Below are 24,818 nucleotides of genomic sequence, written 5' to 3'. Positions count from 1 at the left end.
AGGCTGCGCCCTCTACAACATTCATTTTCATGTGTAGGGAAGATCATTGTAAACACAAGTCGGTTTATTTGCGAATCATGATTGCTATAAATGTAAATATAGATAATTTGAATTCAAGCATCATACGAGTTGTTGACGCCACTTCGAAATAGTCGAACAGGAAGACATAAAGATGTCCACTCCAATTTGAAAAATTGTGGGTGTGAGTTTAGTTTCAATTTGAATTGAAGTGTATGAGTTGTTTATTTAACCTTGATTCGAAAGCTGCATATAGCAAAATATAATAATTATTCTATTGAAGAATTGTAGATCTTGTTTTTAAACGATTGATAACTGTCCTTATGGTCAGCAACAATAATCACATAATCAGAAACTATACAAAAATATTTTATTCTTTTAAGTTATCAATCACACAATTTTCAGACAATAAATAATGTTTCATTCTTAATACTATGGGTTCTCCTCGTAATTTGTGGCCCTGTAGAGTATATAATGCTGTACAATGAAGAATATATCGAATAAAACAGAGAAGAATCCTAGTCCGAACTTTGTTGGATCTCCAAATATTGAAACCCAGTCATCTGTAAAAAGATTAGTTAGAATCAAAGCATCATTTCTACCTGAAGAAATTACTCACCATAATTGTAAGCATTAATAATCATTTGTAACATACTGAGCATTCCACCAGTGAAGTCCAAGAAGATGTTACCAATACTCCATCCTACAGTGCTCTTTCTCTTATAATTCATGTAGGCCTGAAAAAAATCAGAATAATTGGATTTAGTCAATATAGTACTATTCCTGGAATTGAATCTCAAGCATTGATATCAATAAAATATTTATTTATTCAAACGCTTGACAACTTTGACGTCATTGCTTCTGAGCAATATGATTGGGTGTTTTTTGAGTATGTTTATTCACCCACCTGTGGTATATACTTGATGAGCGTGATAGTCAACTTCACATAGGAGCAAATGTATAGGAAGTCCAACCAATGAACAACGTTACTGAGACAAAGTATCGCACTGATGAGTATTATAACACCAAAAAAGCTCATTATTCCTTTTGCTGTTAGACTTATTCTTTGTCCATCTCTTTCGTAGATGTAACATTGAATTATAGTTATAAGAGTGGCTATAATGGCATGTACAGCAAAGAAAATGTCGTTCAGTAATACTGGTATCAAACCTCTTGGGTGGCGGGCATTATATTCTACCTGAAAAAATAAATGTAGATTACGATGAGTCGAATAAAATGAAAGAGAATAGGATGTTTTGTACTTTTTTTGAGTATATAAAAATGATTATTTTCTATTCGCATAAATATATCTCGTCATCAGTGACGTCATTTGGAAGTATAAGACAGTTTTGCTACTTTTAGTTATCTTTTGAACTGTTCATATTAAATTTAGCGTTTACATTGATTCATTACATTCCTACAATACGAATAGGTATGAACAACCATTGATTTCTTTAATGATAAACTAGTTCCTTTTACAATATCAGAATGAAACATCTTATTGGAAAACCTTTTATTTCGTTCTATAACGTGTAATCTGAGAGGATGTCAATATCAATTAATTGTCCCCACAACATTTTATCGTCACTTTGTCTCATTATCATATTATGTGCATATAAAACGTGAACTGTAAAAACTTCATGGTTTTTATTGGAAATTATAAAACAAGTAACGTTCATATATAAATCATCTGATCTCATGAAAAATTGATTGCGATGGAATAGACGAGAAAGGATCGATTAAAACTCACCTTGATTTCATCAATATAGTAGAGGCCAATGTTGAATATTGAATACAGGGAGAATCCTATCAGATTCAAGGCTAGAAAATCGAAATTGAGACCTACAACACTTGAAATCAATTATTGAGATAAGTTAATTGCATTTGAAGATGAATCATTCGAAATACCAGCATGACTGGATATTTGGTTTCATTTTTCGTTTGGAAAATAGTTACTGAACTACATTGAAAATGCACAATTTAGTATTGATATAAGTATTTTTTTTTTATTTCAAGAAAAACTAAATATCCATCATACGATATATTTTGGAAATTTTACACAGAATGCTCACCTTTTTCTTCTGAAGTTAGTGTATATCTGAGGATAAAATGACACTGACCAAGCTACAAAGTATATCCATCCAATTACAGTTGATATGGTGTCGAGACTTGGTATTTTGTTCACAGTAACACGTAGATAGACATCTTGCAAACTAGAAAAAGATAGATGAGGAGATTTATTATTCAATTTTAATATTCAATATTATTTTTGAGATCTACATGAGGCTTGAAAAAAGGAGAAAAATCAGAGAGTTTTCATCTTAGTGAAAAATTTCCTATCAAAGTAAACCGATGTTATTTAAGATATACATTAACTTTGAAATGGTTATAATGGCAATACTGTGTATTATTTTTTGACGTTCTTCATGTCATTTGTGTTCAGTAGGTTATGCCATTCAATAATGGAAAGATACACGCTTCGAAAACTACATTTAGAAATTGTTGAATTGTATTATCAAAATCAGGGCTTACTTGTGTGTTTTGGCGCAAAATTAATTTTCATTTGGTGTGAAGCTTCGATTTAATACTATCGAAGTTGAACGAATGTTTTCTTTTTTATGACATGTTCATGAAACAAGGATATAGGCTTCAATCATATTATCATCTCTTACAAATGTTGGAGAATATAACAAATTGTTCTAAATCATTTGAAGAGATCCATGATTAACTTAGTTTATTAACAATATCGCTAATTATATATTAATTACAAAGTAATGTTCATTATCTCAGCACTCCAAAAATAAATATAGTTATTCATTTTCGCATATTATCACGATTTTTTTTTGTGTGTGTATAACAGATTGTGTCTTGTTATCTGTGTATGAGTGTCTCCAACGATTAGATTGTGCAGTTTAGCTATACTTAAATAGATTATCTATGGTAGAACAAAGATTATTATGAATTGCATAGGAGTTTACTTTTATGGATCCAATAGACAAAACATTTTTATTAGTACTGCCAGAATCTTTTGTCTTCATTTGATTGGAATAATGCAGAATTCAAATGTTGAGAATAAATCTGCTTTTTGATACTTATACACTTTAAGATTCATGATAGTCCAAACTTTACACCTCGATTTTCCTACTTCAAAATGGTGTTAAGGTGTTAAGTTTTCCTTGGACCAAACTGTATGTACTCGTAGATTAAATTAAATATTAGATGAGCGAGGTACGAACCCAGACATACGAGTTTTTTTAGATTTTATCAGGTTTGTTATTATCTAGACAAGATGTTTTATCGCTTGTGCAACCTTTAAAAATCTATACAAATTTCAAGGAGATCAAGTTTCAAGCGTTTTCGGTACCAGACGATTGTACCTATCAAAATGATGAAAAATTACCATAGTTGGGGAGTATCAACCTTAAAAAAACTAAAGCTCAAAGTTCGTATTCAAAGCTGGTAGTAATTCGATAACCGTCAAAGAATATTATTTCTCTATTGCAGTACCCTAATTAGTTCAATACAATACTAAAAACATTGCTGTGAAGAACTCATTACAGCATAGTATTCAGTTGTATTTTTCGTTTTGTGGTTGTGTACACTGATTTCGGATCCTGTCAAATTTCAACAGGTTTCAATTTTCAATATAATAAAGGGTGTTTTTTTAGAGCTATAGAACTTTGAATTGCAATAAAACAACGATGGATTATTCGATTGACATGATTTTTATTTATCCGCAAGATAATCTTGTGGCATTACATTTCAAATATGATTTCTGGCATATGACCGCCACGGCTGACTCGGATGTAGTCCAATCTGGACGTCCAATTTTCGATGACTTTTTCAAACATTTGTGGCCGTATATCGGCAATAACACGGCGAATGTTGTCTTCCAAATGGTCAAGGGTTTGTGGCTTATCCGCATAAACCAATGACTTTACATAGCCCCACAGAAAGTAGTCTAGCGGTGTTAAATCACAAGATCATGGAGGCCAATTCACAGGTCCAAAACGTGAATTGGCGGCCACCAAACGTGTCTTTCAATAAATCGATTGTGGCACGAGCTGTGTGACATGTTGCGCCGTCTTGTTGGAACCACAGCAGGACATCATGGTTGTTCAATTCAGGAATGAAAAAGTTAGTAATCATGGCTCTATACCGATCACCATTGACTGTAACGTTCTGGCCATCATCGTTTTTGAAGAAGTACGGACCAATGATTCCACCAGCCCATAAAGAGCACCGAACAGTCAGTTTTTCTGGATGTAACGGTGTTTCGACGTACACTTGAGGATTAGCTTCACTCCAAATGCGGCAGTTTTGTTTGTTAACGTAGCCATTCAACCAGAAGTGCGCTTCATCGCTAAACAAAATTCGTTTATGAAAATCGCGATACGTATTTCGCACAGAACCATTATTTTCGAAATAAAATTGCACTATTTGCAAACGTTGTTCAGGCGTGAGTCTATTCATGATGAATTTCCAAACCAAACTGAGAATAAATCACTTGACAGCTGTTAAATCGGTCGCCATCTTGAACAGTAATGCCAACTTAAAGTTATATACCTCGAAAAAAAAACACCCTTCATAACCTGAATCTTTCATCGAATTTCGACAATATTCCACAAAAATTGACTGAAATAGAGAAAATATCGTCTAATACTCATTGCAGAAGGCATGCTCATGCGTTCAAAAACTCGCTCATTCGTGGCTCGTTTTAGAATTTCGCATTCGTGTTGGAATAGAAGCCTAGGCTTCTGCAACTTGTTTTAGAATATACCTACTATTCTACATTTCATAATCTAGTTGTAGAATGTTATCTCTAGACAATGATTTTCAGGTAGAAAATACTTACTCTTCTCTGTTGGTAACATTTGCATAAATTTCTGAGTGACCAGCGCCAACAGCTTTTACAACCAATGTCACCAAGGTTTCAGTTTTATTTTCCACTGGTATAACATTAGGATTGATGTTGACGATGTCATCATGTTGAACTATCAGCTGAATTTCTTCTTTGCAATTACTAAAACAGAAATATAAATATTAAGAAATGGGCTTCTAGCGAAAGATACCTACACCGCACATATATGTTCAGGGTGAACAGAAATTATAAAATTATTTAAATTTTATACGTGCTTCCTGATATAGTCTATATTCTGCATTATCATTTCGACCTTGTCTAGAAATATTTACTCTAGGTCGTCCAGTTTTTTTTTTGTTATATTTCAATGCACATTGCGATCACAATATGAAATACTGTTGCAGTTTACCATATCATTATAATATACGTCATGATATTTCCTTGAATGATAGAAATTATCAGTGACAAAAGTACCTACTGAGTGCACTTTGAAACCGATAGAATAATAAGTTTAAATTTATGCACATGCACATTGCAATACAAGTACAATACAGTACAAGTGATGCTGTGATTTTTTTTAGCACAAACTGAAGTGCTACCAATTCATGGATTTGAATCAAAACAATGGAAACCTATAAATTTGTAAATTGTTTCTAGTTATTGGTTTGCTGTTTTTCTTGTGAAAATTGCAGTGGAAAAATGTAGTTTTGTGTTTTTTGAATAGAACAAAAATCAATGGGGTTTCGAAATTCAGCTCATTGCTGAAGAACTTTAGAACAGGAATTTTCAAGCATACCTATTATTTTTATACAGAGTGTTCCTGAATTGCCGGTAAAAACGAAAATGACAGATTCCTCGGATCGTTTTAAGAAATAAAGCCCTATAAACAAACGCTTCATTTTAGAGATACATGCATAGGGTGATAAAGTTTTATTTTTTTTCAAGTTTTTTTCTCATAGCACCTTCCATTCACAAGATATTCAACTTGAATTTGGCATGTATATTCCAATTTTGAGTTTTCTTCGTGAGATATGCTAATTTTTGACGGAAATCTAAGGGTGGGTTATTTTTCTGGAACAGAGTCTTTCCTCCAGAAATTTTTTTTTGGTGGGCCACTGGTAGTTTTCAAAATGTAAAAATGGACTTCGATCTAGTACTAACTTTTTGGTATCTTCTACTGATTTGGAGCAAAAAAATTCAAAAATTCTCTAGTTATCCTCAGGAAAATCTTCAAAGTAATAAACATTTGATAGATGGAGCATATGTCATTTTCAGTGAGCAAATTTTGTCCCCAACATGAACTATCAAATTTTACATGAAGCGCGGGGAAATGAATACATATCAGTGATACGATATTTCACTCGATTCGCGAGTTTCTCCACGAAGAACGCTCTTCTTATGTCCCATAGTGAATCAACGTTTTATATTATCTAGTAATAAATAACTAAATATATCAGAAAACAAACTTTAAACGCGCCAAATGACGTGAAGCAACCGATGACACTAGGAGAGCAAAAGTTGCCAAACTTAGGATTTTAGCAGGTAGATACAGAAAATAATAAATATTCTGCTTATTATAAATTCGACAAAAAAAAATCTGATTCCAAATATTCAAATTTGCATATTAAATCGGAAATCACTCAAATAGATATATCGTTCAATATTATATACATTCATAACGATATACCTAGTAAAATTTTGGATTTGAAAATATATCATAAACCGACAACATAATCTAACCATTTTGGGGACATGTATCCCAAAAATGAAGCTTTTGCGGGCCCACTTTTTTTCTTGAAATCAACAAAGGAATCATTTTCCTTTGTACCTCCTTATGTAGTTCCAAAAATCCTTATCATTGGATCTTTATTGAAATGTATCTACAGCTTTTAAATTTCTATTCGACGAGAAAAAATTCAATTAAAGTGGAAAACAAGCATGCTTCAATTCCTATATACGAAACTCAAACACAAAGCATTCAACATAAAGATGAATTTAATTATAAAATTATTATTTCGTTCAAAGCTACAAATTGTTGCAAAGAGATTGAGTACATACAAATACAAAGATAATACTTTAGTAAAGCAACAGTTGGATAAAAATATATTTACAAATTTCCTCACCTAATTTGAAGTGAGACATTGTGCTCATCTCCCTTTGTCAGCTCCAAATCATGCGTAGAAATCTTGACATCACCTCTGATTTCACCGAAGCCTTAAAAAAATCAAAATGAACTCTAGAGTAATCCGACAAATTCACACAACGAACTCACTTGAAAAGCAAACCGCTAAAACCAAAGCATAACTGACAACTCTCATGGTAAGCTGGAATGTAAAAAAGGGAAATAATGAACCGAGATTCTGATAAATTTGAGGAAAGGTGTACTTTTATCATTTCGTGACATCTTTTATTGTTGGGATTCTCGTCTAGATAAAAATCTTATTGTTCTGTTCGTAGGTGATATTGATAAAACAATGAATATGCATAGAGTACGAGTATTGATTGAACTACGCACATCCAACGTGTTTGTACGACTTCAATCCAGTAGGTTGAATGTGTCATATTATTTATAATAGAAATAGACGTAGCGGACTTACTGAATCATTTCTTCGTAATCTCAATGGCAACGTTCAAACATACTGGATGTGAATAATTAACACTAATTCTGGATCGATACGATAGTGAACAAGGAATTATCTTTGTTGAGGACGTAAAATCTAATAGAAAAAAACATCAATTACTGATAATTTTCGGTAGATTAAACCTCTCATTCATAAAAATTAGAGAGGACATGGAATTTTGCCTTGAAATGCAATATTTATACATTTATCTTTAGACAATCTATACTGCTATTTCATTCGAAATTTATCGAGTATCTATTGTAGGCGAAAATGTTTTTTATCGTTCCTGACTTTTTAAATTGTAATGTTCGGAATTTGAATGCAAACTTGAAACCAAAAGATTCAATAACAGCACAAAAACTATTTGATACAGAGTTAACAAAGCACTTCTGAATTAGTTTGAAGCTTTTCTTCTTTTTGAAGGAATATTTGGGAGTAAAAACATCTGAAAATGAATATCTATTATCGAGTGTTAAAGGGTTTTTCAATAGGAATTATACAATTTGAAAATATGATAATAGCAAAACTTTTTTCGACATTTCTTATATCATTTGTGTCAGTGGGTTATGTCATTCAATCATGGAACGATAAACGTTTTAACAAGGTTTAGAAATTATTAAATTGTTTCATCAAAATCGGTACCCATTTGTGAACACAGAGATGAACCCAAAATGACATGAGAAATATCAAAAATTAATATACAGGGTTGCTATTATAACCAATAACTATATAGGACAATCCCATATATTGAATTTTTTCTTAGATTCTTCAAGATCTCTTCAAATCGATCTAGAGGAAACAATCAATATGACTTCATATCCTTAGATTCCCTGTTTTAATCACAATCATAAAAAAATTAGCTAGATAATTCAAAAAGAAATTCTGGGTAGTTGAACTGAGTCATGAATATATGAAAACAATAAAGCAATAAAAATGCTCTGCTTGCGTTAAACATGAATAATAATTCAATGTGGAATATCCAATATCGCAATATCCAAAACGTTGTTTTCTATAATAAAACTTTGCAACAATTCTGTGACGATATTTTTCAACATTCTCCACTCAAATTTTCAGAGATAATGTTTGAGAATTTGTAGACCACACGAAAAACCTGTACAGAGTGTTTCTTTCACGTAAGCGGGTCACTGGATTTTGTGGCTTTTCCTTTGAGCGATATTGAAAAGTGCTTCATCACTATGATTGTATTTTTCACGGGCTATCGAAATATGCTATCGGAACAACTACCGAACCAAGTAATGGAAAGTTATTGAGAAAAAAACATTTTTCCAAAAAAAAATTGTTTACTCTACTATTTCCAAAATAACACTTCTTTCTTCGAGAGTAAACATATTGAGAGCTTTGAATGAAAATTCATGCTTTATATTTTAGCTTTTATCATAATCAAAAATTAAATCTTCAAAATTTAACAATCAAAAATTTATAGAACCATATACAACATGGATATATTTTCCGAATATGGAATCTGAATTTTCTCAAGTTGATTTTGGATGGAATTGCTCGAAATAAATGAGAAAAACTTCCACTACATTTACATATTCGGATTCAGAATCGATTGGGCATTCAGAAAATATGGGAACATTTATTATGAATTATAATTTTTTGTTTTCTAGAAAACCGAAAGTTCGAATGAAGGAACATATGGTGAGAGATTGTCCCTAGACCTTCTTATTCTTAAAACCAGTCAAATTTGCAAAAAATGGTTTTTCCTCAATAACTTTCCATACCTTGGTTCTATAGTTTTTCCGATAACATATTTGGATAGCCCGTGAAAAATACTATCAATTTGATGGGCCACTTTTCAATATTGCTCAAAGGATAAGCCACAAAATCCAGTGACCCGCTTACGTGAAACACCCTGTACGCATCTTAACTAGGAAACAACAAGACTGAAGAATTCATTTTCTTTATAAATAAGATGCTATATAGAATCGATTATTTGAAATTGGTGTGAAAAAAGGCTTAGAAAATAAGGAATCATAAATAGAAAATGCGAGAACAAATATGTATAAATATTAAAATATGTATTAGGTACTGCTAGAAAATAAAAAAGGAAAATTCTAATTTTCATCGATTTTTCCATATTTTTGATACCGTCAAACTTTGCTTGAATGCACCAAATTAAGCGTTAATTCATTCGAAAAATTCTCAACTTTCAAAACTGAGATTTCGTAAAAAATGTTTCATTCAGTATAAGTATAGGTGAAGTGGTAATTTTCAACAATTTCCACAACAAAACTTAACTATGCTATTATTGATCTACCTCAAAAGAAGATTATACTCGGAAAAATAGGAAAATTAACACAATACACCGGTCTCTAGATTCAAATAAGAAAAAAAATTATATGACCAATCCACCCTTAAAAAAAACATCAAAACTCACTTTAAAGTTGAATTTTCATTGCCGACAACAATAATACACGAGGTAATAGCATAAGTAGCACTAAATTGGGTGGAATATTTCGTGACCAAAACCGAACCTTGAATATAAAACATAAACACAACTGGTTCACTTCAACTTGACCGTTTGATTTGAAGTTCCTCCTCCAACAGTCAGCCACTGACTGATTAGGATAGGATTACCATCGGCTCGACCAAGCTCGTCTTATCTGTTCAGAAATTTTCACCAACACCTCTTGTGGAAATAGAAAGCGACAGAACGTGATCCAGAAGATATACACTTGATATATTTAATGATTAACTGGTGTCGAAATAGTTCTGTTATCAGTTAAATAATAGGATTGACACAATGCAATTGCTAATTCTAAATTCATATTGCACTTTTGATGAGGCGATTTGTTTTGATCGATTTGTTTCATTTTTTTTGGGTGTAAAAATGTATTTGTTCTCGGGTGATTTTTTTCGTTGAGTGGTTTCCAAAGTATTATTACTGGAAATTAACAAAATCGCCTTAAAAATGATTATTTGATCTATTATTTCCGCTTTTAATACAAACTATTTTAACTTTTTTGTAGTACTTTTAATGCAAATGGCCCTTAGTTTCTGAGAAAAGCGTAGCAATTTTTATTCGTTTTTGGCTTCTTAAACATTTCTGCGAAATACCACTTGAAAAAATTGCACAGGAGCTTCAAATCATTCATTCATGTACCAATTATAGATCTCAGAATTTTTGAAATACACTAGGGGAATAAATTAAAGGATCAAAATAAAATTCGAAATTTTCAGCGGTTTTTCAAATAGCTGTATTTTCGATAACAATGGTCGTATGCCAATTTTAAAAAAAGTTTTTTGAAGCTTGAAGTTTATAGTTTTAAGATCTCATGATGAAAAAATTTTTCAAGCAACGTGTACCATCATCATCATCAATCAGCCCTTTGCATCCACTGCTGGATATAGGCCTCCCTCATTTCTGCCCACTGAGAGAATTTCAATTCAATCCATGGAGCGGTTTTTTGTATCATTCGATGGAATTTATTCAAACATCGAATTTTAGTTTCTTTCTGTGTTTTCCGGAAGTCACAGACTACTCCACAGTTAGGAATTGCGGTTTACCCTCATTTAAACTTCTTCCTCGATAACTCTTAATAATAATAATAATAATAAGATCTTTATTTTCAACAGGTAAACACCCAATTACAGAAAATAATTAACCAAGTAATAAAAAAAAAACCAAGCTACAGTGCAAAATGAGATGAAAAAAAACAAAAAAAAAAATACAGAAATGAACCGACAATATCGATTCACAATAATCTAAATTAGCTTCAATACATAACACATCAAAAATCAACACTGATAACCAATATAATATCTCAAGAGCAAGAAGATAACCGTATACCAAAAATATAAAAAAAATACAATCATATACATTCAATCTAACCCCGTTACATATTTATCGACAATACACGCCAACGAATCAAAGTGAATGTCACACTCTCTCGCAACTGAGTTGAAAGTAGACTCCATGAACCAAATGGGGGACTGTATCAAAGAATTGGTCCTGGGTGTCTCCAAGTGGAATAACTCCACCGCACGGGACGCAAGTCTTGGAACGCGGAATCCCAAAGCAGCCAGAAGAGGTGGGCAATCTATACTGTTGTGCAGTAGTTTGTATAGGAATCTGAGACACAAAATTCCTCCCTATCCCGCAGCGAAACCACATTGAATCGACGTAACAATGCACCATGGTCGAATCCTCTTGGTGGATAAACCCTATCCTCCCTCCAAACTAAGAATTTCAAAAACCTTCTCTGAACGGCCTCAAGGTGGTATTGATGGCAAAAATAAACTCTTAAAGTATTCATTTTAGATATAGGATTTGCTCGAGTAACCCCCACTATTTTTGTCGACTGAAATAATAAAAATATAGGTTCTAATTTGAAAATCTTGAGGTTTGATGAATTTGAGTTGTCTAAGTTCATGTTCTTCTTACAAACACCCTGTACATTTTTGGTCCAAACCGCAAACGCGTATTTGCAAAATCGAAAAAGAAAACAATTTTTTCGAAAAAAAAAGCTATCTAATGATGCAATAATATACTGAGTGTACCATTTGAAATAAGGAAGTAGTAGTCTGTTTCCGGTACAACCGGAAATTGTAGAGATCTGAAAATATTTTAGGGAGAAAGATTATTCTCTCAAACCCCAATATGCAAAATCTCAGCTCAAAATTATGTTTAATTTTAGATAAACGTCTAATAGGTCATTCCGGTGAATCACCCTGTATATATCTCTCATAAAATCGCAGAGCAATGAACTCTTGCCAAAAATTCAAAAGTTTTCTTTTCCGAAGAGATAAAGATTCTATTCAAGAGATAAAGATGACGAACTCACAGAGGAAATAACATTAATTATAGTATTAATTTTTTGGTGTTTCCTCATTTCCAGAGAATAGACTGTAATTATGAATTGTTCAATCCCATTGAACTTCCGAAACAAATGACGGATTTCAAATTACGCGGGTTTTCCACTTACATCAAATACTTGAAACTTATCATATTTGTGTGTTGGTTTTTCTCACTTGAAATAGGTTCCTAAAAAACAGAAGGAGTTCATATAACCACCTCGGAAAATACGTGATTAGGCAAGGTCACACAGATGAGGACAAATTTATAATAAGTTTTTTATTATTCAGTTAATGTACATGTTGTTACAACAATTGTTTTGAGTCATTTATTTAACATTGTGTCACCTTACAACAAGAACATCCAAGGCACCATTCTCATGATCCTATAGTAATTTATTTGACATAGGAAGTGATTAACTTTTGATTATTTACTGAAATCATTCCACTTTCAATTTGACAAATAATAGAAGATCATTTAAGAGGTAACATTTTTCATAGGTGACTGCATAAATTGCAGTCGTCTGCAGTTGTGATCGTTTTTAAACTAGGCCATGAAGATTCCATCCATAAAAACTATGAGAAAGTGGAACAATAACAACTTTCGACATTGCCATAGGCAAAAAACATTTAGCACATTGAGCATGTTCGACATTTTTTATTTGAAATCGAGAAAATTTATTGATGCTAAAAATCTTTTCATCTTCTCCAGAGTTAAATTTGAAGAAAAATACCAACGAAATATGTAAAAGTGTTTTCACTTAGAGCCCAAATGAATTACTACAGGTCCTCTTGTTCTGCCTTTCTTGAACAGTCTACCTAAATCTACGTTTTTTTCTAAAGAGGTTAGTTTCATTTCACTTTGAACTATATTTCAATACATAATTAAACATTACTCTAGGCAAATGAAATTTACATAATATACAGTTAATATGATTGCATTTCGCAAATATTTTCGAATTGAAATTACATTTTCAGCAGTTTTTCAATAAAGAGATTTTACGTCATGTATAGGGAAATAGGACATGATTAATTTAATTGTTATTATTATGTTTCATCATATAATCTATACAGTGTATTCGATGAAAAGGTTTAATTGAATGATATTCATAGAGATAGGATTTTATTTGAGCAATAACTGAATTGTGAAATTAGTGAAAATCACAATGGATTCCAATAAAACTTTATTAGAAAAGCGAATAAAACTCTCTAATTGAAAAATAATTCTTTTTTCGTTTTGATATATAAAATTTTAATTGATATACCTAAAATCATTCATTCACAATGATATTTCAGTTGGTAAAATCATGACAAGTAATAACGAATGAATTTTTTGATTCCTTTTTCCGTAGAAATTGAAATTTATCGTTATTTCTTCTTATATTCGATTTGAAAGAGGTTGATATGACGAGTAATTAAAAAAAAATAATCAAAATTTGAAGAATTCGATCAAAATAATATTTCGTCGAAATTATAATGATTACCTACTGAAATTATTTAGGAAATAATACTTACTCTCTAAAAAACCTGTGCCATGTAATTGTACAAATGAATGGCCCGAACGTGATAGAATAATAATAACAACAATTTTCCGTGCACACAGCAGTGAAATTGCTCCATTTCATGATCCTACCACCATAAAATGAGGTAAGCTGCTTTATATACTCTTTAAAATTATTATTTTTATTTGAATTGATAACAGGTTGATCAATAACGACCACTATAACTACTATTTAATATTATTGCTTTGGAAATTATCGTAGAAACTCATATCTTTAGCTACTTACATACTCACTCTGATTCGAATATACTTACATAACAGAAAAATATTCGAAATATTGCTTCCAGTTACGAAAAATATCACCATTTGATCATTTTCGAATAAGCTTGTCGGTGTATGTGCAAAAATACGTATCTTACATCTATTGTAGCATTCTTTAGGTTCTTGAACAGTAAAATGCAGTTAAAGAAAATCAATCACAGATGTTTACTTGTTTTACACGAAAATCGACACTTGAGAAATCTAAACGTATGTATATGATATGTGAATCATTGAAATATGAGGCGAAATTGAAAAAAACTAGATAAAATGTTAAAATTTTCGATTTTACCTAAACGCTGGTCGAATTCATGATATGTTGAAGGTGAGTTTTTTTGGAACTAAGCAGGAGGAAAAAACATCTTTTTCATTTCTCTCTGAAATTATGTTTTTGATTATTAAAATTAAAAAAAAACTTTATCCTTGTCTCGATGAATTTATCAACATTGGAGTAATTTTTTCATTGAATTCCTTGATATATGGTTTTCCAATAGAGAGTATACGATTTGAAATGGTCATCATGGCAACACTGTAATATTTCTTATATTCTTCATGTCAGTTCTGCTCAGTAGTTTAATTAATTATGGAAAGATACAAGCTTCAACAACGTTTAGGAATTGTTGAATTATTTTGCCAAAACCACTCCACATTTGTGAATACTGACTCACTTTCAAATTTGTCGACGCATAGTGTCGATCAAATGAATAATGTCTATGAGTTTTTGTTGAATTTCTCTTAGTATTCACAAATGATCACTGATTTTGATAAACCAATTCAACAATAACTGAATTATACTGAACTATTGAAGTGTGTATCTATGAATCAATGGCAAAACCTAACCTAACCTAACATACTGAACACAAATGACATAAGAAATGTCAAAAAATAATAATCAAAGTTGTCAATGTAACCATTTCAAATTGTATCATTTCTATTCTATTGATACACCCTTTATGTCGAAAAAATTAGTCTTCTAATCTTCTAAAGATGTCTATTTAAATGTACCCACGACATGATAATAAAAATATAAAATGTGCTATCCACAATAGGATCAAATCGAACGACTGTACCTGAAGATAGAGATCTGACGATCGAACACCTAACATTTTGAGTTTTACGTTCAGTTCAGCTCTTCAAATACACAAATAATGTCAGTAAATGGAAAGAAAGCTGCTCCAATGATTCTGTCATTGAACAATAATAAAAGAACAAACGTTTGTGGGTTACAAAATGGTTGCTTAAACGAGATTAATTTTTCAATGAATTCAATCAACCTCAATCATTCAGAATCTCAAAATTCAGAATTTCCTGAAAGCCAGAACTGTCGATTCGACTGAAGATTTAGACCTGACGAATGCCGCAGTGTGAGTAGAAAAAAAGATCTGTAAATCGACAGTTCTGATCTCAGAGTGATAAACATAGATAGAAGGAGCATATGTCGTTTTCAGTGCGCAAATTTTGTCCCCAACATGAACTATCAAATTTGACATGAAGCGCGCGGAAATGAAAATATATCAGTGATGCGATATTTCACTAAATTTGCGGGTTTCTCCATAAAAAACGCACTTCTTATGTCCCATAGTAAATCAACGTTTCATATTAACTCAAATTATATTGAAATAATTAACCAAATATATCAGAAATTTAGAAAACAAAGCGCGCCAAACGACGTGAAACAATCGATGACACTAGAAGAGCAAAAGCTGTAAAACCTTGGATTACAGCAGGTAGATACAGAAAATAATAAATATACTGCTTATTATAAATTCGACAATTAGGAAAAATATCAGATTCCAAATATTCACTAAAATAAATATATTTCATTCAATACAATATACATTCATAGCGATATAGTAAAATTGTGGATTTGATAATATATCACAATCCGACAACGTAATCTAACCATGTTGGGGACATTTAATAATTGAGTATACTCCCTCTATCTATGTTTATTACTCTATCTTTCTGATCGACAGGTCGCCGAGACAGCTTCAGCATCCTAGAGCATGTTCCAAATCAGGGAATTGTAGGTCTTGTAGGTCCTATCGAAGAGCTTTTTTTTAGTCGTTTAAATAATAGAAGAGTGATAAATGTTCTAAAGAAAAAAACTCCCCCTTCATGTTTTTCTAACTAAGCATGATATTGTCCTTCTTGAGCCAAGGTTAGTATTTTCCATTGAAAACATTTTGAGCACAATTTCCCAAGTGCCGATTTCCCAACGGATTCATATCTACAAATCTATACTAAAAGCTGCAAAAGATCCATACTATAAGAGAAATATAAATATCTTCACAAAGTACTTACGAGAGCTCCTATACTCGTTTGAGTTAAAATAGTTCTTATATTCCATACTGCTAGCAGTAATCACAGTACATCCTTAAAATTATGAAATTTACAACTCTCTCCTTGCAGTATTGAGCGTTCATGAAGATTTCAAGCGTATAGAAACAACCAGTTAATATTTCTAGGTAAGTATAATGTTTTTTTTTTAATAATCAGATGAACTGTATTATTGGACCCCTATTATTGCTTATACATTACTCCTGTCAGATTTGGAACATTACACCCACATTCTTCTTTAATATTTATTTTTACTCGGTAGGACAACATCTATTTTCAAGTTTTGTAAACGATTCAAAAGATTTCATCTCCCATTTTTCCTATTATGATTTTCATTCAAGAGTTGCTAATATAAAAGGACAAATCAAATAATGATATCAATAATTATTTTTTCTTCACACCCAAATAAATCAAATGTTAATAACTCTTTTATAGATCTTTGTATTTCATCAACTATTAATAGTGAAATCTTCATGAACAATAATAAGACTAAATACACATCTTCTCTTGATAACAAAATAAGCCCTTGGGGCCATACAGTCTCATTTAATTAAATGTATCCTAATTTCTGGATAGGGCTAATGATCATCTTTGAACGTAGATCAGGATGGCTATTGAAATTGTGTAGATGAGTCCTAAATTATGAGGTTCAGCGTTCACTCTAGTAGCTCCACTCACCACTATGCATTTACCTGTAATTGATTGAAATCATAAGATTATCGATAGAAAAAAATTGTAACGGGTGTTTTTTTCGAGGTATATGACTTTAAGTTGGCATTACTGTTCAAGATGGCGACCGATTCAACAGCGGTCAAGTGATTTATTCTCAGTTTGGTTTGGCAATTCATCATGAATAGACTCACGCCTGAACAACGCTTGCAAATAGTGCAATTTCATTTCGAAAATAATGGTTCTGTGCGGAATACGTATCGCGCACTACGTCCATTTTATTTTGTTTAGCGATGAAGCGCACTTCTGGTTGAATGGATACGTCAACAAACGAAACTGCCGCATTTGGAGTGAAGCTAATCCTCAAGATGTAACACCGTTACATCCAGAAAAACTGACTGTTTGGTGCGCTTTATGGGCTGGTGGAATCATTGGTCCGTACTTCTTCAAAAACGATGATGGCCAGAACGTTACAGTCAATGGTGATCGGTATAGAGCCATGATTACTAACTTTTTCATTCCTGAATTGAACAACCATGATGTCCAGGAGCTGTGGTTCCAACAAGACGGCGCAACATGTCACACAGCTCGTGCCACAATCGATTTATTGAAAGACACGTTTGGTGACCGTCTAATTTCACGTTTTGGACCTGTGAATTGGCCTCCAAGATCTTGTGATTTAACACCGCTAGACTACTTTATGTGGGGCTATGTAAAGTCATTGGTCTAAGCGGATAAGCCACAAACCCTTGACCATTTGGAAGACAACATTCGCCGTGTTATTGCCGATATACGGCCACAAATGTTGGATGCAGCTACTCTTGTTATATGAAAATAGATGGCAAAAAAGAATTTCGTGTGCTAATAAAAAATTGCTTTTTGAAGGGAATAAACAGTTGAAGCAAAATCTTGGCTTGATGATTGAAGAGTTTCCGGTGTCTGCACCAGGAAAATCGACCATCATTGATTGGTATGCTAAGTTTAAACGTGGTAAAATCAGCACCAAAGACGGCGAACGCAGTGGACGCCCAAAAGAAGCTGTCACCGAAAAAATCAAAAAAAGTTCACAAAATAATTTTGAATGACCGTAAAGTGAAGAAGATCGAGATAGCAGACATTGTTAAGATATCATCTGAACGGATAATCATATCTCTCTCGAATCCTTGTATATGAGGAAGTTGTGTGCAAAATTGGTGCCGCGCGAGCGCGCGGCACCAATTTTGCACACAGCTTCACAATCGATCGTTTGAAGCTGTTTAAGTGCAATAAACCTGAATTTTTGCGTCGATATGTGACAATCTATGAAACATAGCTCCATCATTTCACTCCGAAGTCCAATCGATAGTCAGCTGAGTGGACTGACGATGACCGAATCCAAAGCAAGGAAAAACACAAGTCAGTTGGTAAGGTTATGACATCAGTATTCTGGGATGCGCAAGGTATAATATTCATTGATCACCTCCACAAAGGCCTGATCATCAACAGCACTACTATGCATTTACCGGTAATTTATTGAAACCATAAGATTATCGATAGAAAAAAATTGTATATACGACTCATATAGGGTGGGTCAAGATCGATAGTACCATAAACTTTTACGGAGAACGGAAGGTAAGATTTTATTGAAAATTTGGGCAATTCATGTTGCGTTTGACAAGAATCTTGATCAAGTAATGCCTCCAATTCTGCATCTTAAAAAACCTTCTTTCTTCCACCTGGTCTCCGACGTCAAAATCACCGTTCTTGAGGCGTTGAAACCACTCTCGCCACCTTCTTTCACTAATAGCGGCCTCACCATTAGTTTTTGAGAGCATTCGATGAGCCTCAGCCGCAGAATTTTTCATATCAAGGCAGAAAATTCAAACCTCCCGCAAATGACGAGAATTTGGCTCGTAAGCTGACATGTTCAATCGAGAATAACTTTATGATGCAGATTGCAGACACAATTCGACTAATATTTCGATGGCGTTATGTTTACAAATACTAAATTTATTGTATGACATCTACGATCTATTTATTTCGACTACCTCATACCGCTGCAGCAATCTATTGCAAAACGGCGGAAGCAAAGTTGTATTAGGTCAATTGAAAAGTCCCCGGTCTGATGCACAATTGACGGTACTAGTATTAAATCCATATGATTTTTTGTTAGTACCAACCTTCAATCAATACGTATCAAAATTTGACAGCAGTCCGACCATTAGTTTGTAAAATATTGCGTTGTGAGTGTAGCTACTCTTGTTATTTGAAAATAGATGGAAAAAAGAATTTCGTGTGCTAATGAAAAATTGCTTTTTGAAGAGAAAAAACAGTTGAAGCAAAATTTTGGCTTGATGAAGAGTTTCCGGTGTCTGCACCAGGAAAATCGACCATCATTGATTGGTATGCTAAGTTTAAACGTGGTGAAATGAGCACCGAAGACGGCGAACGCAGTGGACGCCCAGAAGAAGCTGTCACCGACGAAAAAATAAAAAAGTTCACAAAATAATTTTGAATGACCTTAAAGTGAAGATGATCGAGATAGCAGACATTGTTAAGATATCATCTGAACGGATAATCATATCATTCTCGAATCTTTGTATATGAGGAAGCTGTGTGCAAAATTGGTGCCGCGCGAGCTGACAATCGATCTTTTGAAGCTGTCTAAGTGCAATAAACCTGAATTTTTGCGTCGATATGTGACAATCTATGAAACATGGCTACATCATTTCACTCCGGAGTCCAATCGACAGTCAGCTGAGTGGATTGTACACGATGACCGAATCCAAAGCAAGGAAAAACACAACAGTCAGTTGGTTAGGTTATGACATCAGTATTCTGGGATGCGCAAGGTATAATATTCATTGATCACCTCCAAAAAGGCCTGACCATCAACAGCGATTATTAATATAGCGTTATTGTTCGTTCGAAGGATGAAATCGTTGAAAAACAGCCCCATTTGAAGAAAAAAAGGTGCTGAATGAAAACAATGGCAAAATTGAATGAATTAGGCTTCGAATTGCTTCTGCATCCACCGTATTCTCCAGATCTGGCCCCCAGCGACTTTTTCCTGTTCTCAGACCGCGAAAAAATGCTCGCTGAAAATAAATTTAGCGCCAATGAAGAAGTAATCGCCGAAACTGAGACCTATTCGGAAGCGAAAGATAAATCGTACTATAAAATTGGTATCAAAAAGTTGGAAGATCGCTATAATCGCTGTATCGCCCTCGAAGGCAACTATGTTGAATAATAAAATCGAATTTTGCCAAAAAAATGTGTAGGACTATAGTAGACCGAGGACTTTTTAATTGGCCTGTTACACCTTATAGTTCGTGCTATTCCATCAACAAATTTTGAATGTTTACATTAGGGACCAAAATTCCACATTTTGATTCCACAAATTCGATCTTAGTTCATCTTCAGACACCTCCTCAACATTTTTTCAAAAACTTCATTTTCGGTCGCACCTCGTATATCGATTGTGCCAAACCCTAACCGAATCGAAACAAACTGTTGAAGAAGTAACGATCCGGTTATTGATGAATTGACCGAGTAAAGACAAAAAATTTGGGTCATTCAACTTAACCGACATTGCAGATGCTTCTTTCGATGATGGTCGGACATATTTGGCCATTTTCGTGGTGAAAAACACATTCTTTAAGTATGTTGCAGCGCAACTGTACAGTTCGTTTGTATTAATTATATGTGGATTGTGCAATCAGAAATGAAGAATGCAACTAAGATGCGTAAAAACGTAGCATGTAGTATGAAAGATAGATGAGCTAGAATTCTTTTAAAACACTCAGCAGGTCTTCGGCAGCAAGATCCATATAGTAAATATTCTGGTTTCCATTAAACAGCGCAACTGGAAATCAGCACTATATTAGGAAGGAAAAGCCTTCTCTCAAAAATAGGACATGATGCTAAATAAACGAACAATAAGATTGCTACATCTGGTTTCCTTTTATTGATCAAGATGGACCTAGTGGAACTCAAGTTAATAATAAGTTCAGCTAGAAGGCCTCAAATTTTCCTGGTCCCTATATAATGATGTAAGAATCCAGGAATATAAGTATATTTTTTTTGTAATTGATTCTTCTTACTTTGAAATCTCTCGTTCGTTGAACATGTCGAAGTATGTTTGGTTGCCAACGTACCCGATTCAAATACCATAAAAATAAGGGTAAAACATTACTGGGAGGATAAGTGAGGTACAAACTTAAGAGGGATTACCACCACGTGGTATATTGCGTATCAGTCAAACTTTAGTACTTCCTTTGCCTCTCCTACAACGACCAAACTTGGTACGTAGTTGTACATTCACTTCAACTTCTTTATCTTTTCGATGCAAATTAGTAGAGGGCAGCACTGTACGACGTCTTTCACGAAATAATAATTTTACCTTTTCTGTGATGATTTTTGATTGTGTTTTTTTTACGAATAATTTGAAAATATATCAATGCTTTGTACAAGGTATAGTATATCCAAATTTACTCGAAGGAAGCCAGAATATTTCGATTATATGAGGGTTGTCTAAGTTTCCAGAAATTCTTTTAGGGCCAGTGAATTTATTGCCTAAAAATACTTCAAAATTAACACCGGTATTTAGCGGATCGCAGTATCCACTTCAAAGTGATATCTGGCCAAGCGCTTTTATGGACTAGTTCAAGTGACTTTGGATATACTATACATATTATCAATTTTTGCGCGAAAAGCGAAAAGTTACCAATTTTCATTTCATTCGGAAATTAAACATATTTACTTTCTCCCATGTAGATTATTGTTCAAATAAATTATATGAAAACCGCATAAAAATCGGTGATTTGTAAGAAGAAATATCTCTAATTTCATATTGAACTAAGGAACCACGTGGTGGTGTTCCCTCTTGAATAAGATTTAACTGAGGGTTGTGAAAAGAACTTACCAATACTGGTGATATTGAAGATCAATTCCCCACTCAAACCAGGCCTGATATTTCGATCGCAGTTGGAAGAAGAAGTGGAGAAGTATATTGTACCAGGAGCGATCTCTCTGTATACAAAGCAGTATCGACGTGTCAGATGGGACAACTTTGTGTTTATTGGAGAAACTATTAGGTAGTTAGTGCCATTTTCTTCCCATCTTCCGTGACAGGCATACGCTGAAAAAAATATTAATATAGTTAGTAACTAAGGTTGAATGAGGAAGATACAAAGAAAACTAAACAAAGATTGTAGATTCTAGATTAGTCGTCGTAGTTTACAGCTAGCCCTCCAGTTCCAGAGTTCTAATGAACTCTAGTATCTGGGATGACTTCAAGGAGGTACTTCCCCACTTCCTTAAAGCTCTTATCCAAGACATTTTTTGCGTTGACTGGCGATGGTCAGGCTTTCCATCAAGTAATCAGTTTCTTCTAAACTCATTCTTATGAGGTGCTTCCTCAGGCGGATAGAAACTGTAAGGAATCTAGTAGGAAGTTGTAGCATATTATTACTAGGATCCAGATACTTCTCAGATCTGGCAGTAACAAAGTTTCGAAAAAACTTTTTGGATAGTTCCAACCCAGAAAGGTTCCGCTAGAGTGTTCCTCTTTTAGTTTTTTCTTTCTCCTGAAACTCTTTCTTATAGGTTCATTAACCTATTCCACACAAAGGCTCTGGGCCAAATGATGGGAATTTGTGCTTCTTTTCTGGCAAATGTGTTGACCTCTTCATTTCCTTTAATTCCCGAGTGATCGGAAACCCAGACTAATCAAACCTAGTTATTCTAGCATATTTCGTTGAGTTTCCTTCGGCACTCAAATACCATCTTAGATTCGATGATATACACACATCCTCAAAAGTCTAGCCAATCTCCTATCTACTCTCAACTTGTTGAATATAACATGATAATTTTTTTGTGTGGTATCTTCACTATCTTATCACTAAAATGAATATAATTTAGGTGTATTCGAAGTTTATCAGTTCTCAGGTAATAAGGAGAGTTGTAAAATTGAAATTATTCCGTGGAAAATGCCAGGACATCTAATTTCTCAGTTTGACCGGGCAAGAATAGTAGCCCTACATCAAGAAGCTTTGTCGAACCACCAGATTTACACAACGTTTGAATATTCCACGGACTTCAGTGAGGCGCATAGTAAGGCCCAGAGTAAGATCTGCAAGGGAAGACCATTATATCGCAAATTTTGCTCGAAGGAATCTACAGTATCTGTAACAGCCCTTCAAAGTGATTTTTTGAGGACCTATAGACGGGTAGTCTCAAACAGTATCATAAGGAGATGGTAGCATTGTTCAAATTTAGGGGCAAGAAGACCTTTAAGAGTACCTCGGCTATCACCTGGACATAAAGCTACCCTTCGGTGATGGGCAAAACACCACCAAGACTGGCTTTTACCACAATGGCACAACGTACTTTTTTCGGACGAGTCACGATTTGGTTTAGTTTAGTGATAGTCAGTGCTGCCAACCCTACCTAAATTTAGGTAGACCTACCTAAATTCGAACTAATCTACCTATCTACCTTTTTTGAGCTCGATCTACCTTAATTCAGCTCCGCGCGAACTTTACGGTTTTAGATCAACGACAAACCGTTTTACCAGTAACGTGACTATGAAAAAAATTTATTCCTCATTAACGCTTTCACATCTTAATTTTTACGCACGCCATTGGATATGAAGATCTCCGGAGATCAGCGGCGGAGTTTCAGAAACATACAGAGATGCAAAGAAAGGACCGAAATGGGCGAAATGTGTAATAAACTAATAAATAACGATGGCTGCGCCTCAATACGCACTTGCTTGATAGAAAAATAGCGATAGTAAATATGGTTACATGTACGTAGGAAAAATAGATAGGTTCGTATTGCTCGCAGATTAATTGAATCGATCCTTATGCTTAAAAAAAACAGAATTAAATAAGATCGTCGAAAGGAATGAGATGAGACCCTCTGAATGCATCGAAGGCTGCTGTCGGGAAGCAATAAAAGACCCTTTTGGGTGTTAAAATAATAAAAGTTTTTGGACAACAAGCGTTTTCTTGCAAATTATCCACATCTGTTGAAATGAAATATTTGAAAGACTATTTATTCTTTCGTGTTCAAATAGTAAAGAGAACAACTTCCTTTAAAGCAGGCTGTTTTAGTAGAATTGCTGAATCGGGATATTGCGATTTTGACGAAACAGAAAAGGTGTCGTTTTGTATAGGTCAGTTTTTTGCTGAATTTATCGAAAATATGAGTGCCAGTGATAGTGGAGGCGATGGAACAAGTCGTGGTCCATTACCGAAGAAAAGAAAGTATTACCAGACCTATAAGAGTGATTGGGAAAAATTATCATTATATTATATATATTTAAATTTTAATTTTGAATTATTACATAAATATATTTCTTTGTTTTTCAAATTTTTTTTATTATGTAAATTCTTATATTTTTTTATTAATTCATCAATATTTATCATTAATAAAGTATAATTCTCAGTTCTCAGTTCTTTCAAAATAATCTACCCAAATTTGGCAACATCTACCTAAATTTCGAACCTCTATCTACCTTTATTTGAGCTCAGTGGGTTGGCAGCACTGGTGATAGTCTACGAGAAAGGGTTTGGAGAGATCCAGGCAGACTAGAGCGACTCAATTTCGCCCAGGAAGTTGTGCCCTTTCAAGGCAGATCAATAATAATTATAATGTATGTACTGGTGGGTATACAGTTCGCTCGCCG

General features: G+C 33.6%; 2 protein-coding genes across 5 annotated transcripts in view; both read right to left on the bottom strand.

Annotated features, from left to right (window-relative positions):
- Window positions 1-371: 371 nt before the first annotated feature.
- LOC123681068 (cystinosin homolog) lies at window positions 372-10,132 on the bottom strand. 3 transcript variants are annotated; one of them, XM_045619260.1, is made up of 10 exons: window positions 9,902-10,132; window positions 7,477-7,596; window positions 7,152-7,203; window positions 7,003-7,093; window positions 4,874-5,041; window positions 2,091-2,231; window positions 1,769-1,868; window positions 926-1,216; window positions 638-755; window positions 372-581 (listed from the first exon to the last, which is right to left on the bottom strand). In XM_045619260.1, exons 3-10 carry the CDS (start codon window positions 7,195-7,197, stop codon window positions 451-453), a joined length of 1,086 nt encoding a protein of 361 aa, XP_045475216.1. In that variant the 5' UTR covers window positions 7,198-7,203; window positions 7,477-7,596; window positions 9,902-10,132; the 3' UTR covers window positions 372-450. The 3 variants fall into 3 exon arrangements, with proteins under 3 accessions (XP_045475216.1, XP_045475215.1, XP_045475214.1); XM_045619259.1 differs by lacking the exon at window positions 7,477-7,596 and having other exon boundaries at window positions 9,902-10,131; XM_045619258.1 differs by lacking the exons at window positions 7,477-7,596; window positions 9,902-10,132 and adding an exon at window positions 7,265-7,288.
- A 6,604-nt stretch (window positions 10,133-16,736) lies between these two features.
- LOC123680131 overlaps window positions 16,737-24,818 on the bottom strand; it is a 126,928-nt gene continuing 118,846 nt past the window's right edge. For both annotated transcript variants that reach the window (XM_045617843.1, XM_045617844.1), the window contains exons 11-12: window positions 22,050-22,265; window positions 16,737-17,169 (exon numbers count right to left, since the gene is read on the bottom strand). In XM_045617843.1, coding sequence (XP_045473799.1) covers window positions 17,063-17,169; window positions 22,050-22,265 — 323 coding nt within the window. In that variant the 3' untranslated portion in view covers window positions 16,737-17,062. The remainder of the gene's footprint in view (window positions 17,170-22,049; window positions 22,266-24,818) is intronic.

The sequence above is a fragment of the Harmonia axyridis genome, chromosome 5, assembly GCF_914767665.1.
Source record: "Harmonia axyridis chromosome 5, icHarAxyr1.1, whole genome shotgun sequence".
Taxonomy (NCBI): Eukaryota; Metazoa; Arthropoda; class Insecta; order Coleoptera; family Coccinellidae; genus Harmonia; species Harmonia axyridis.
This window is presented reverse-complemented; position numbering and strand designations above follow the sequence as displayed.